This window comes from Mya arenaria, chromosome 6 (assembly GCF_026914265.1).
Source record: "Mya arenaria isolate MELC-2E11 chromosome 6, ASM2691426v1".
Classification (NCBI taxonomy): Eukaryota; Metazoa; Mollusca; class Bivalvia; order Myida; family Myidae; genus Mya; species Mya arenaria.
In genome coordinates, this window is record NC_069127.1 from 46550564 (window position 1) to 46567252 (window position 16689).

General features: G+C 35.1%; 1 protein-coding gene across 2 annotated transcripts in view; it reads right to left on the reverse strand.

Annotated features, from left to right (window-relative positions):
- LOC128237317 (origin recognition complex subunit 3-like) overlaps window positions 1-12419 on the reverse strand; it is a 57133-nt gene extending 44714 nt beyond the window's left edge. For both annotated transcript variants that reach the window (XM_052952719.1, XM_052952718.1), the window contains exons 1-4: window positions 12361-12419; window positions 4749-4791; window positions 4275-4366; window positions 1037-1172 (exon numbers count right to left, since the gene is read on the reverse strand). In XM_052952719.1, the coding sequence (XP_052808679.1) occupies window positions 1037-1172; window positions 4275-4366; window positions 4749-4791; window positions 12361-12387 (298 nt within the window). In that variant the 5' untranslated portion in view covers window positions 12388-12419. The remainder of the gene's footprint in view (window positions 1-1036; window positions 1173-4274; window positions 4367-4748; window positions 4792-12360) is intronic.
- Window positions 12420-16689: the final 4270 nt, after the last annotated feature.

A 16689-nucleotide genomic window follows, 5' to 3' on the forward strand; every position in this document is an offset into this window, starting at 1 on the left:
TTCCATCCACACTCCATCTACCCACCCAGTACACTGAACATTGACCACCCTGTAACAAACACCTTCCATCCACACTCCATCTACCCATCCAGTATACTGAACATTGACCACCCTGTAACAAACACCTTCCATCCACACTCCATCTACCCACCAGGTATACTGAACATTTACCACCCAGTAACAAACACCTTCCATCCACACTCTATTTACCCACCCAGTATACTGAACATTGACCACCCTGTAACAAACACCTTCCATCCACACTCCATCTACCCACCCAGTATACTGAACATTTACCACCCTGTAACAAACACCTTCCACCCACATTCATCTACCCACCCAGTATACTGAACATTTACCACCCTGTAACAAACACCTTCCACCCACATCCATCTACCCACCCAGTATACTGAACATTGACCACCCTGTAGCAATCACCTTCCATCCACACTCAATCTTCCCACCCAGTGTACTGAACATTGACCACCCTGTAATAAACACCTTCCACCCACACTCCATCTACCCACCTAGTGTACTGAACATTGACCACCCTGTAACAAACACCTTCCATCCACACTCCATCTACCCACCCAGTATACTGAACATTGACCACCCTGTAACAAACACCTTCCATCCACACTCCATCTACCCACCAGGTATACTGAACATTTACCACCCTGTAACAAACACCTTCCATCCACACTCCATCTACCCACCCAGTATACTGAACATTGACCACCCTGTTACAAACACCTTTCACCCACACTCCATCTACCCACCCAGTATACTGAACATTGACCACCCTGTAACAAACACCTTCCATCCACACTCCATCTACCCACCCAGTATACTGAACATTTACCACCCTGTAACAAACACCTTCCATACACACTCCATCTACTCACCCAGTATACTGAACATTTACCACCTTGTAACTGGAACTTCAAATGGCAGCAAAAATAACTAGATCGAAAACTGAAACACCCTCATTTAATATTTCTTAACTTAAATATTGCTTTTGGTTTTAGCATCCCACCTGTGACCAATGCAGCTGCAGGTATCTCTCTGAGTGAGGCACTTGCACACGTTTCCAGTGAAAAGCTAGCATGTGCACACTGAGTATACGTCAGTAGCTCCTCAAATATGCTGCTGTTAAAATCAGACTGCAGTATCTAAAATACATAATGTTTTGAATAATAAACAAACAACATCTCATTAAAGGAATACTTTTATTTATATAATTAAATGCAGAAATTCAAATATTTCCTTGAATATTTTTAGATACTGTCTAACAGTGTAAAAGGCAGGCTGAAATATGGTAAATGCTACAAAACTCTTGCAGAGTCCCATTTCAATAATGATGTATTAAAGGCATAAAATGAATTTACCCTAGGGGCATCTTTCATTCTTTTGATATTTATCTGTATTATAAAACTAACTAAAGCCAATAATAAATTTGGAAACACAGTTCAAAAAAAAATTTGTTGGCAACTGAAATGTTTCCACATATTTTATATTTTTGAATTTACAAAATATCCTTGACAGTAACAAAGCTTGTTGTAAGAGAAGTATAATTGTTACAATCAAATGCACATGTGTTCAAAGTACTCTGAAGCATCTAACTTTGGTTACCAGAGAAACCAATTTTCCAAACTCTTGCACCGTAAAATATATGAGTAAACCTTATATAATCTGTCTAAAATTTATAAAAAGATCCGTAGAAATATAACTAGCTGTCAGAGGAATGATAAAATAACCCACATGGTCCCCCCTTGACACAGGAATATTAAATTTATTCTTTGAAAAGGGTCCATAACTCCTTCAAAAATTGTTAAATTGTAACCAAGATCGAACAGATTTGATGGGGTTAAACAATTATCATGTATATCAATTTCTTTATTTAATCTGTTGACCCTTTCATGAATTTTTTGTCTTGACATAGATTTCGTTTGAAAATTGTAAGTATAACAAGGCGCCAATGCCGAAATACAGCATTACAGCACCTAGTTTTTTACCAAGAAGACCCATATTTAAACTTATCAGAGATATAATTCATACAAATATCCTGATAACAATTCATGAAGATGAACAGAAACTATCCCAATTGTGTGACGAAAAAAAGAACATTTTATAAATACATTAGCTTTTCCAAAAAGATAAGTCCCAGTGACCTAGTTTTTGACCCCATGTGACACACCAAAGAAGTAAAATATAAAGATCCTGAAAATACAATCACTACAGTGGTGCTGACAGGTCAACAGAGTGTGTGCCAGTGAGAAAGCATGTGTGCATGTGTGTATGTGTGTGTTTGTATGTAAACTAACCAAATGTCATGAAAATTGGAGAACTGTTTTTTAAATTTAGTGCAGAAAAAATCTGTTGTTTGATTTTTGCTAAAATTCTATTATACTTTAATGTGACCAAGTTATCCTGCAGAAAACAAGAGCCGTCGTAAGACAGCACGCTCGACTACGCCACTTTGACTAAGAATACAATAACGATGTAATAATACCAAGTTTGACCTCTTATTGTCAAACCTATCTAAAATTTTCGATACATAAGGTGACCTTTATGCTGCTCTCCCACCAGCCAACCCAAACAATGATGCAAGTCATTCAAATAACTTGATTTCCCATTATGAAAATGTGGTTAAGAATATACAAATATGCCTTTCAAAGGAAATTTAAAAAAATAAAAAAATCAAGGGCCATAATTTGTATTAACGCTTAAAACGGAGTTATGTTTCTTGTTGAAAGATGATCATAAATAATTTTGAATTTTATTAAGTGCATTTAATGAATGGTACAGTTTTTTTTTTATTAAAATCCCAACTTGCCCTTAACTTTTACTTGCCTTAAACTTTAACCTAAGTCAATCAGGGGCCATAACTTGTATTTAGGATATGGAGTTATGTAACCTCATTGGGTGATGGTCCTGAACAATTGTGTGAAGTATTAAGTCAATTGAATGAAGGGTATAGAAGTTATTAATAAATATCCCAACCTGCCCTAAAACTTTAACCTAAGTTCCATAGTTAATCAGGGGCCATAATTTGTATAAAAGATAATATGAAGTTATCTAACCTCATTTTGTGATGGCTCTGAACATCTGTGTGAAGTATTAAATCAATTGAATGGTATTGGAGTTTTAAGTGAAAATCCCAACTTGCCCTAAAACTTCAACCTGCCCTAAAACTTTTAACCTAAGTCAATCAGGGGCCATAACTTGTATTTACGATAATATGGAGTTATGTAACCTCATTGTGTGATGGTCCTTAACAACTTTGTGAAGTATTAAGTCAATTGAACAAAGAATATAGAAGTTATTAATAAATATTCCAACTTGCCCTTAAACTTTAACCTAAGTTCCATAGTCAATCAGGGGCCATAATCTGTGTAAAGAATAATATGGAGTTATCTAACCTCATCATGTGATGACCCTGAACAACTGTGTGAAGTGTTAAGTCAATTGAATGAATGGTTTTGGACTTATAAGTGAAAATCCCAACTTGCCCTAAAACTTTAATAGGAAACCGACGCCGGGGCGAGTAGTATAGCCCACCTATTCTTCGAATAGTCGAGCTAAAAATGGACAAATATTTTCTTAGATTTTACCTTGTGACCTAGTTTTTGACCTGATGTGAACCATATTCACAAATATCCAAGACAAATTTTCATTTATATAACAATTGGATATAAAAATTCATTTATGACATAGGAAGAATGTTTCCCTTAACCAAGGGACCTTGTTTTTACCCTGAGGTGACATAGTTGTATTCACAAATGTTTAAGACAACATGTAGAAAAGTAATCTGACAAAATTTCATAACAATTGGATAAAAAGAATTGACTCTATGACATGGAATAAAAACTTAAAGGCAGAATTGTTAATGCCTACATGAGTTTAGCCATTCTATTTCCAATGAAAAATCAGGCTAAAAAGGATCCATAACTTTGTCCAAATTTGGTGGTTTGACACCAAAGTTGAACTTGATCTGTATTTTATGTTAGACATGTGTTTCAAAAATTATATACAAATCTCAACCCTTTCGCAAGTTATTATCCATAAAGCATATTTCTGGGAAATTTAAGTTAAAAAGGGATCATAAGTTTATAAAAAATTAGTGGAGAGCCAAACTTGGCCTGTATTTTATGATGTTAAACATGCTAACCTAAATAGGGTACACACCAGACCGGTATTTAAGAGTCTCAGAATCTGATTATTAGTGTCAAACCCTGTTAATTATGACAATGCATAAATTTTATGACGTGCACCTGCATTTGTGTGTCCATCTCCTCCCACAGTTCATGAAACCTTGCTTGGCACGACTCTATGTCCTTGTTCTGTGCCCTTGGTAGGTAATCTTCTGAAGTTTCACATAGCCAAAAACATATTTTTCAACTTCACATTTTCATAAGCAACTAGTTTTCTGGGTATGCCAAATAAATCTTCTAGCACTATCTGGCATTGACACTAGAAATGTGTCCAAGCTCAAACAGACACAGACAAGGGTTCTCATATACACTCAATTGTTTCTTTCCTTTATGATGCACATATATTTTTATTTAATAAGTGCTGTATTGATAACTCAATAAAGAATTCATGCTTAATTAAAACACAAGTAAATCAACCAGCATATTTCTAAAATACACACAAATGTTTTCCTCTTGAATTCCCAAAGTATTATTTCTGTAACATAAAACATTTACTTAGGGTAACATTTTATGTTTAAATAAAGTTAAACTCACCCACATTGACTCTTCTCTTTTTTCCTTTGAATGTAAAACACCCCTGAAATGAGAAAATATATAGAAATATGTGCCAAGCCAAAATCTATTGAAAGGAAATAATTGAAACAAGTAGGTTTCACAACACAATATATTTTCTGGCCCATTTTACAGTGAAATCTTTGTGTGGCAGTCTGTATGCCGGACCTCGGCTCCCGCCCGTAATAAAAAGCGAAGCCCGACATTCGCATGTATACACTTTACAACTTTTCTAACGCTACTAGTAGCATTTTCCCAATAACTTTAAAACTACCGAAAGGAACTGATTAATATTTTCAGGAAATTATTACAGAGGACATTGTTTGATATAAAATTTACAATAAAATAAGTCTAAAAGATAACAGATTTTATTAATTATCCAACGAAACCCCTTTTTTCGAAGGCGCAAATTTAGTAACTATTCAGTACTCCACATTATTAACTGTATTCTTGCAAATTTATAATAAATTAAATTTCGATTTTATAATCTCTGTTAGTATTATATCTTAATGTGATTTTATATTTATTTTCCCCCCAAAAAACCTGATAAATAACTGTTTAATTGCTCATGTGAAACTTGTGAATACTGGTAAGTAATACATATACTTTCTAAGTAGTCTAAAAATAAACGGTTAAATTCATGGACATTACCATTTGCATCAGTTATTAGGAAAGACTTTTGAAATGCCGAAACTGTCAAACCAAGAAAGAGCAGGAGCGATTGGTCTAATTGAAGGTGGTGCAAGTTACAATGTTGTAAGTGTTCGTTTACTTATTTTTTGCCAGTCATTATAATTTCGTTTTCAATCAGACTTTTTAAAAAAAGATATTAAATATACATGTAACTTAGGCCATTTTCAGAAACCTGCAAATTTTGTCATTTTTAGGTTGCAAGAATGCTGAATGTGCACCGCACATCAGTAATACGTTTGTTTCGTAAATACAGAACGACAGGCTTTGTCCGACACCTGCCACGCCAGCCAAGAGGACGAGCTACTACAAGAAATCAGGACAGAAACATTCTCAATACACACCTTCAAGACAGGCGACATCGAGCTACTGATACATCGAGGGTAACAGTTGGAATGATTGGTCGCCCTATCAGCGCCCAGACTGTGCGTAAAAGTTTGAGGGAAAATGGTGTACGCTGCAGACGCCCATTTCATGGGATTATCTTAACTGATCAGCTCAAACTAACCCATTTACGCTGGGCTCGTCATCACTTACGGATGACCAGAGCGGACTGGGTGGCTGTATTATTTAATGATGAATCACGCTTTAATTTATACGATAAAGATGGTCATGTACGAATTTACCGAATGAGAAATGAACGATTCAGAGATAGCTGTATAGTCGGAAAGACACCATTTGGCGGGGGGTTCTGTAATGATTTGGGGAGGGATGTCAATGAACACAAAAACTGTTGCCGTCAGAATTCACGGTAATTTAAATGCTGACAGGTACATTAATGAGATTATTGCTTTCCGTTTGTATTCCTCATATACGGAATAATAGAGGCATGCGATTGTTACAGGATGGGGCACCTTGCCACACAGCACGTCGCACAGTGGCTGTTCTAGCTGCTCACAGGATAAATGTTCTGCCAACGCCATCCCGCTCACCGGACCTCAATCCGATTGAGCGTATCTGGGATGTAGTCGGTAAGGCTGTCAGAAGAAGAGCTCCACAGAATCTGAGGCAACTGAGACATTTTGTCATGGAGGAGTGGAACCGTATTTCTCAGGCCACTTGTCGAAATTACGTCTTGTCCATGCGCAGCCGATGCAGGTCGGTCATCCGAGCAAATGGTGGTCATACCAAGTATTAAATAATGCAGAGAGTACATGACTTAAACACTGGATACTCAATGTAATCGAGCTTGAAAAAAGCTTTAAAGATGGTAATTTAAGTACAAATACACAATTTAGTTTAGTGTTTCATACACGGTGGACAGCGTGTTGTTACGTTTCTTTCAATGTGTCAGAATGACACGCGTCATGTGATATATATTTTTACATTTACGTTATACAAAGATGGTGATAACAAGTACATATTTATTAAATCTACTGATAATTTTGTTCTTAGCATTCCAAGGACTTTTTCAAGATTGGGGGACCTTGACTTTCATTTTATTAGTAATTGTATTTATCCGATAAATTTTGCAACTTTGTAAAGTGGGGGTTGCATCGAATAAAATACAAAATCTTCAAAATACGGAAATGTCTGTTGTTTGTATATCAGTGCAAGAGTCGGCATCATTTGAAAGGAGCCACAGCACAAGCTCTAAAGAATTGTTAAATCAATTAAAGTCAAAAGCAATTAACTGCAAAAGTGACAAGTGATTATCGATCTTGAATCTGACCGGTTACCAACTCAAACTCAATGATGTGATAACTCCGCCCATTATGCAAATTAATGGATATCCTCGGCTTTTTACGAGGGTTTGAAAAACAACACAGCTAAGATAAATTTGTTTTCGCTTTTTTTATATCTTGTCTTATTTGAAATTCAAAAATATATTTGTATTAGTTATTAATGTGTAACAAAAAAAATAACATTCTTTGAAGCACATGGTCTAAAAAGTGCGGGGAACAGGTGCACAATTTACTTCCTGTCAATTTTAATGAAAGCGAAAGAAGAACTGCCAAAATCGTCAGTGTAGAGTAAAGTTCTATAACAAAATAGTTTTATTGTTATGCCATTGATGAAAAATAAAAACAAATATGTAGCAATATTGACAATAGAAACGTTGAATGTTTTTGTTTACTATTAATCAATTCCGGAAAAAAATGAAAAACTTCAAAGTGAAACTGAAAGTACAAGTGAGAAAAATGTCGTTGCAATTAAACACTTGCTGGTGCATATAGGATTCTGACAAGGATGCATAGGATTACATAACGAATAGTACAAGCATTATTCTTTTTTCACTCAACATGCATTAATAAATAATACCTTCATAGGAGTCAGAACATATTTTTCCAAGTTTTGACGGTTGGAATTTGTATACCACCCAATGAAGAGACTGAGAAGAAAATAAGAAAACAAGGTATTCTATAAAGTTTTATTGATCAATTTTCTTATTCCATGATTTTTTTCTAATTTGAAAGAAATAATACAACTGATCTTAATAAAAAAATGGAAATTGTAATTTTTTTTTATTCAGGTTTCCGAAACGGAAAATATAAAACAAAGTATAGATAATAATATACCTTGCAATGCCATCATATTACAGATATGAACAATTATTTATGAAGAACGACACAGAATTTAGTAATAAAACTGACAATGAATCTTAAACATCTGATTTTGACTCTTGAAAATCAGACCTCAAGAGTCACTGACTCTTGGGTTTTAGACCTGATGAAAGCCCTGACTTTCATTTAAATCAATCTCATTCATTAGAGATTTGATAGCACCATCACTCTGGTTTACGAGAATGACTGAAATGTACATAAAATTTCCCGACCTGCAAAAACTGGTCTGGTCCTGCAATGTAGACTGTATTGCAGGACCTCGTGTCCTGCAATGTGATAACGACTTTCGTACAGACTGGTGTGGACAGACTTTTGCTGATTAATGTATCAATAGTGAATTTAGAGAGTGTTGAAACAGGCCCAACATCAAAAGAAATTTCTAAGAAGGATCTACATACTATAACCTGCTGACTCTGAAATTAATAAGGATCATCTACAATTAATGCCATACCCTCCTACCAAGTTTAAGACTGTACGCCCAAAGATACTTTAGTCATCAAACAGACAAACTTTTTGTGTTCAAAGTCAAGGGCATCCTAGGACAACATTGATCAATTTGAACAAACATTCACAATCAATTGTGCTGGATGCACGAACACACAAAAAGATTTTCAAACCTTTCCAGATTTATGTTTACCAAACCTGTGAACCCTGGGTGTGGCCAGAAATGACACCAGGTGCATAACTAAACATTCGCAACCAATTTTGTTAAGATGAATGCGCAAACTACAGAACTTAAAGCTTAAAAATGGCCTTTGGGCTTTCAACAAGAACAAGGCAGAGTAATATACAAAATCAACTGCAGAAGCAAAAAGCAAATTGTCTCTCAAAATCCTAGACTTGCAAATTGTCTCCCTTAACTTGAATTTACATGTACATGTAAACTTGGCTTAAAATAGAATTCACTCATGCAGATCTGGCTAAAAATAGAAAGCATTTCTTTAAAACTTTCATGGCCCATAATCTAGGCATTTATGGGCGGATCTGGCTGGTTTTCGAAAGGAACCGAGCTCTAATGGATATCTAGATACTGTACAAGTTTCATCGAGATACAATCAAAACTGAAGACTGTATCGTGTTCACAACCAATTGTTTATACAATAGCATTTTTTTATACTATCAAGGGCCATAATCTAGGCATGCATGGGCGGATCTGGCTGGTTTTCGAAAGGAACCCAGCTCTAATGGATATCTAGATACTGTACAAGTTTCATCGAGATACAATCAAAACTGAAGACTGTATCGTGTTCACAAGCAATTGTTTACAGATGCACGGACGCACGGATGCACATACTACGTACACGTTACCATCGCATAAGCTCTTCTGGCCTTTGGCCAGTAGAGCTAAAAAACAGTAACATACTTGTTTTAAATTTCACAAAATGCATGATATGCAGACAACATATGATGTAACAATACTGGAGCATGACCAACAAAACACACTGTACAGACCCTCTCATCCCCGCTACATTATTGACCCTTTCAAATTTATTGACATATATGTCTGCAGTTGTGAGATTACATCAACTGTCAAGTAAGGGCCACAATTTGCTCTGATATCAATTAGCGAAGTTTGGATAGCGGTACAACTCCCACTTGATTCTATTGTTAACCAAATAATACATGTTGACATGCAAATTATAACATTGATTGGTTAATGGACATATTTTTGCAATGATCATCACTATGGATATCTCTATTGGAGAATTATCCACATAAATGAGGTAAACAAAAATATTCCAATATGAAAAAGTATTTCATAGCGTCATTATTTTTTGGGGGGGCAGCCCGGCAAATAAATGAACACTGTGCAGTGTAGAGTTAACAGAAAATGATGGCACTGAAAGCATGCTCATCTGCAACTGATTAAAACACGAATCTGAAACAACTTCAACAAAGCAGCCAGAGAAGCCCCAGAAGATGACCAAGTTTTTTAAAGACGTGGAGCTTCTGCCTAGCATGTTTTTTTCTCAGTTTATCATCTGCTGACTTCATGACATGATACTTATCTGTATATTATTTTTTTATTTCAAATGCACTATATTTCAGGGCCTCTAAATGCCAGCTCCACCACTTCACCCGATTTTCGAAATGTGTCTGTGAAATAAAATACAAACCATACTCCTGTGTGTTCATGTAAACATAGGGCACAGCTCCACCACGGAAGTGTCGACAGCTCATTTTTTGCACCGTTAAGTGGCGTAGCTGGCGTTTAGAGGCCGTGTATTTGTAGTAATTTGTGGTAAGTTTATATGTAAAATGAAATAAAAAGGACAAGCCAAAAATTAAATGAATAAAATAACATTTTGTTTCACTTTTTATCAATCTTTCTGATGTTGTACAGACATGGACACTTATTTTAGGATTAAAAACATAGATGGAAATGACCAGTATTACCCTGACTACTTGATTGGAAGATTACCCGAGTATTACTCGAGTACCTAATTTACTACTCATTGCCATCCCTAATTTATATATATTTATCATGCCTCCAACATGAATGACAATTGTGATGAATAAATTAAACCCAATAACACTACAACATAATTATAATATAAGAAATAAAAAGCCATTTTTTTCCATAGTTGATTTTGTTATGCCTGGTCCCAAGCATTTGGGGGACCTTGTGATTTCATTAAATATCATTTATGAATGTATTTGATTGGCTGTTGTTGTAATTTGATCAAAGAATAAATTCCCTTTAAATATTTGCAAAGTGAGTACATACAGTGTGTGGGTATACCACGTGATAAATTACTTCATAAATGCCACGTCAGATTGCAATAATTTGCTTCAAATGAAGACTTTAAACAGAGATATCTTTACTACTGTGAAATCATTTATATTCGTGGGCTTAAAATTTCCTGCTTTTTTGACAAAGGACAACTTTGTGGGTTCTTAAATTCATGGTTTTTCAAAAAAAAAAAAAAAAAAGCGAAAATGGGATCCTAAATTGTTTGCAAATTCACCATGCGCCGATATTGTGTTATGTTCATCTACGTCATGCAGTTTATGACACTACAATGGGACACTATGTCAATTAGGGCAGATACGCATGTCAATTAATTTCAGGGTCATAAATAAAGATGCACTCACATAAAGGATATTAAATAGTGGAGTTATTTAATGTGTTTTTGCAAACTGTGAAAACATAGTAGGGTTGTTTGATTAAATAATCGATTAAATATTTGATCAAAGAAACAAAATCAAGTGGCAACACTCAAACACACACGGTTAATTATTAGTCCACCTAAATGGCCGTTAACAAGTCTTTTGTGGATTTTTCTTTACTATGGCATACTCGTGACGTCCACCATCCCAGCAAAAAGTAGCAAACGATCCTTGCACAGAGAATCCTCGCGGCCACAATTTTGAAATTATCTCCATTATAAATTCAAATTTCTACGAAAATATTAAAGCCTATGTAAACACATATTTATTTATGTCATTATGCCAAAAAACGTATTCAGATATCATAAAACACTTATATTGTTTCCATTGTTTATCAAGTATTCCGATATCTGTAAATCTGGGACAAATCTGACAGGTTGTGTATAAAAGGGTATTCGTGACCCAGAATATATTCATTTGAAAATAACGACTCTAATGACAAATTCAATCCAGTTTAGATCACTGTCGGGTATATATTGAACAATTTTGCCGTTATTATTTAACATCAATGCATAATATTACTATACATTATTTCGCCTGATGTTAAATGGAAGAGAGTTGTAGCAATACAGGGATACATGTATAAGAAATGTCAAAATATTTTTAAAAAAAGGATCCCTGATCGCTCATTATTGTAGCTAGGTTAATAATCAACACATTTTACATGTGCCGCACAGGAGGTTGATAATTAGCTTGTTTTAATGTTCCGGTAACGTCATACAATAAACTGAATAAAACTACAAATAATTGACTTTATTTATTATCATTGGGGTTGAATAATATAGTACTAGTGTGTGGGTATAAAGAACCAGCCATCCGATTAGTTCAGTGGGTTTAAACTTAAGAGGCCACACCATGCACAATTTGTCTCCCAGATTAAATTTAATGGTGGCACTGAGATAGCAATAAACGGCATGAGTTTAACAAGTTTAATCGGGCTAAGGAGTGAAGGACAACCCCAGACCGCCGCCCCCCCCGGATTTTTTAAGAAGCGATTTCCTGCATTCTGGAGTAACTTTGGTCGGTGGTTTGTGTACATTGAGGTAAATGAAATAAATCGAAAAAAAATATTTTAGAGCTGTAGAAATTGTTATACGCCAAAACAAATCAACGAGGCAGGTGCCTCGGCGTGCCTCAGTGTAGCTACGGCACTGCAATTAGGATTATACCTTCGATACCGATCCTGCGGTGCTCATTTTCCCGCAATAATTTCAAGTTTACACTGAAGAGTATCTACAGTTTTAGTTAAAACGTACCGCAACGAATAGTGGGCTGCCCGGTAAGCTCCACGCATTGTAACCTCCCCTTTCTGTTCACATCATCTGCCTCAACAAACACTAGACTGAAAATACTCCTTCAGGCCTAAACTTGCACAAGCACATGGCTGTGTAAGGTTTATTGTATCTGGTACACTGTAACGGGTCGTTATTAAACGCATACAACATAGGTAAAGAAGGGTTTTCAACTTTGTATACAACATCAAATTGTTGAACTCGAAGTGATTAATGAAGTTTTGAACGATAATAAAATAATGAGCTTGTATAATGGCCAAAACACATCAGAAGTCCATCAGAAAATTATGAATTTGGAGTGAGCCAGAAAAAGGTAAATGCTGTAATAAAAACATTTATGCAAAGTTTGACAGGGAAGACTCGGTTAGTAAACTTCCTAGTACTGGTGTCCTATCACGTCTCAGAATTGAAGCAAACTGGATGGCACAGTTTCAGGTTACAGAGGCTATGGTGAATGCGGGTGGTGATGCTTCAACAGTCATGGGAAATTGCTTACATCAAGATGTTACAACAAATTTCCATCGTCATTTCCAATCATTCCAGATTACAACATCATATAAAATAACATACAGCCAAGGTTTGTCAGAAGTTGCTGGAGGAGACTCAAAAACATTGTTTGAAACATTTCACGATAACCTGTCTGAACTACCAAATGCAATCAAACATAACCAAAGTGACAATTAGTTGCAATATAATTGTTGCAACAATGTCTGACCAAGGTGGCGTCAATCTGCAATAAACAACTACAGGAATTGAGAGAGTTTTTGATACAAGACATTGTTGAAAATTAAGACACATTCTCACATGATACGAAAGCAAAATTGTGCAAATTGTCGAATTATTTTTGTAAAATGCCTGTGTTCGTAAATATGGACAACGAGGTTGACAAATGTTTGAGTGTCTTTGAAAAAATTGTGTGCTTGGGATGGTCTGAAAGTGGAGAGGCCAGGCTTGTTAGAACAATAAGCAAAGCACTGACTATGCATGGCTGTGAAAAATCGGTGACAGGAAAACATTTCCAAGCATACCCCAGGAATAAAGACAAAATAATTCAATTGGTCACCTTCGAGGATATAGGTACAATCACTTGTTTTGTGCTGCCGGAAGGATATACCATCATAAAAATGATAAAAATGTTGTTTTGGATAGTCTCTCGGATCCGAATGACCTGCTGAAGAGTGACATTCAGGGACAAGTCTTTTGAGCAGTGTTGGAGCACTAGGAATTATAGACAAACTGATAACATGGCCCTTATAGAGAGAAATTGATCGCAAAAGTAACATCTTAGACCTGAATCCTTTATTAGAGATCATTCAACTGAAGTTAGAAGAATATTCAAAAGACTCATCTGCACTGCTTGAAGGAGAAACATTGTTCCCAGATGAATTTGAAAATGCAACGATTGAGACATACACTCAAATGACACTAGAGCTAGCCACAGGGCGCATGCTCCTTATTCTTGAACGACAAGTGAAATACCAACTAAAATGTGGCAACTATTACAGCCAAGGCAATAATGAACGACATAGAGCGGCAGCTGTCACAATAACAAATCCTCATGATATTGCTGCATCAATTGTATGCATTAAAAGCATAATCATGTGGACCAACAATGAATCTTCAGCATGGATTGCAGATAAAACAAAGGCAGAACGGGGAGAAATAATTGAACAAGCCAGAAAAGACACTGCACAGATGCAGTTAAAGATCAAAGAGAGAAGAAACAAACTGTTGTCTGAGAAGCTGAAAGAAATAAAAGGAAAACAAGATAGAAAGATAAAGAAGCAAGGAAAAGAGTATACACAAAATATCGAGCTTTTCCAAAAACAGTTTAAAGGAACTAAACTTTCAGTTGACCAGCTGGAAGAAAATTTGAAAACTATTCTTACTATAAATGCAACCCTTGAAAATCAAGAACCCAAAGAAAACCAAACTGTAACATACACAGCTATAGACTCTGCGATGGAAAATGTAAGAGTAGGAAATAATTTGCTTGAGACAAAAATAAAATCATCTAGACATAAACTGAAACTGCCACAACAGAAATATCTACTTCCAAAGTTCATAGATGGACCTCATTTGTTCTTTAGAAAGACCATATGAAACAAAAAATCATGATTCCTGATTCAAATGAGATTGAATGGTTTAATGGTGAAATCCTAAAACTTGCAAACGCAAATGGATAAAATTCTACATATCAGCTTAAATATGAATATGACGAGCTTAGTTCTTAGAACTATTCTGCTATGGACATTTAAACATGTCATCTAAATTGTTATTTAGTTTTTTACTGAAGATGTTACATTTTGTGTGCATGTGTTCTGCTACTGTTCATTAATCCTGAAATGCTTAACATGCAATCAGTTGATGTGAATTAACATTTACACACTTGTATATATCATGTATTTGACCTATGTCTTTAATTAGTTATCAAATATTACCAGTTTAACTTCATTAATTGGTACATATTTTAAAATGGAAATACTTTTTAAACATTAAGTGGACTACATGATTAGTTTACTTCTTATAAAGGCTCTTAAAACATACATAAAACATAAATGAAACTTGAAAATAATAAAACAATGAACACCATTCATTTTCAACTCCTGCCTGATAAATGCACCCATATTTGCTACAAAAATGTATTTTCTTTCACTACTATTCACACACGCACGCACGCACGCACGCACGCACACACACACACCATATCTAACTATGAAATAAATACTCATTGATCAATTTTCAATGTTTTGAACTTCATAGTGTACAAAAGTGTATGTGTAAATATGTTATGTATTTTCTAATGTAGCGGCGGCCATTTTGTCCACCATATTGGATTTTTGCATGTATTTATTTTTCAAATGTATTCTGTGTGTCATAACCAATCAGTACATATATACTTTCTTATACTTATTTAGTCGTCAGAGTTATTTATTTTACATGAAATTCCAATGTATGTTGCTATTATCTTATCAGCGGCGGCCATTTTGTCCGCCATTTTTCCGCAATATTAGATTTTATGCATTTTATTAATTTTCTAAAATATTAAATATATCATAAGTGGCCTCAAAGCGGAAAGAGTTTTTCCCATAATTAGTTGTTCTTACTGATGGAATATCTGCACCGTTTTCTTATCTCAGATTAAAATAACATGTCTTAAAAGAGGCCAGGTTTCGAACATATTCTGGTGAAATACCATACAGTACAGACCTTTGTAAGTTTCAATAGCAATCTATCTTACCCTGCTCAAATGTAATTTTGGCAATTGAACTATATGAAAAATTAAAAACATTTTTAAAGCTCTGTAATGAATCTTTTCCAATTATTCTGTGTTGGTCTTGCTACAAAAATGCCAAACGTCAGGACTGTAGTTGAAATTGGATCTGATAAAAGTTTAAAAAAATGACAAACAATCTGCCAAAGTGAAAAACATAAACAATATATAATTATTAAAATATTTAGAATAAAACTATGTGCAATAACCGTCTCAGTGGCCTAGTGGTTAAGCGTAGGCCTACGTAGCGGGAGGTCGTGGGTTCGATCCCTTGCCGCGTCATACCGAAAGACGTTAAAAGTAGCTCCATTGCCTGGCGTTCGGCATTTGAAGGGCAGGGCAAGTCAAGTCAAGTCAAGTCAATATTTATTTATTGTCGGGTACTATCATCAACAGTTTAACATAAGCTATGAATAGCTTTTGACCGACATAATGAAAAAGCATAATTTATGTAACTAATATATCACACACATCAGTGCATGCAAATAATAATATTCAGTACAGCATGTACACTTGAAACAAATAAATAATTCTTATAATAAAATCACAAAAAAACATATTTGGCAGTTGATAGACATTAGGCTATATATAAAATGTAGGTAAATTAGCATAATTTAAAGCATAAGTTAATCGAAAATACTAATCACAAGGTAAAACGACAATGCATTTAGCATGGAAATAAAACAAAAGAAGTCACAATTAATTAACATTATTTAAATCAAAGACACATTGAAAGAGACCAGCTGCCTAGGCAGTCTAAGCTCGCTAGGTCCCATCCAACATATCTTTGATTAAGACATTTTACAGCATGATATATGACAGCATTCTTATATGCAAAATGAGCATTTGCAGTTATCTCCGCTCCATGCCCGGACTAAACTCTTGAAATGATTAAAATTAGTTTCTTCCCTGAAATGTTGCGGAAGGGAGTT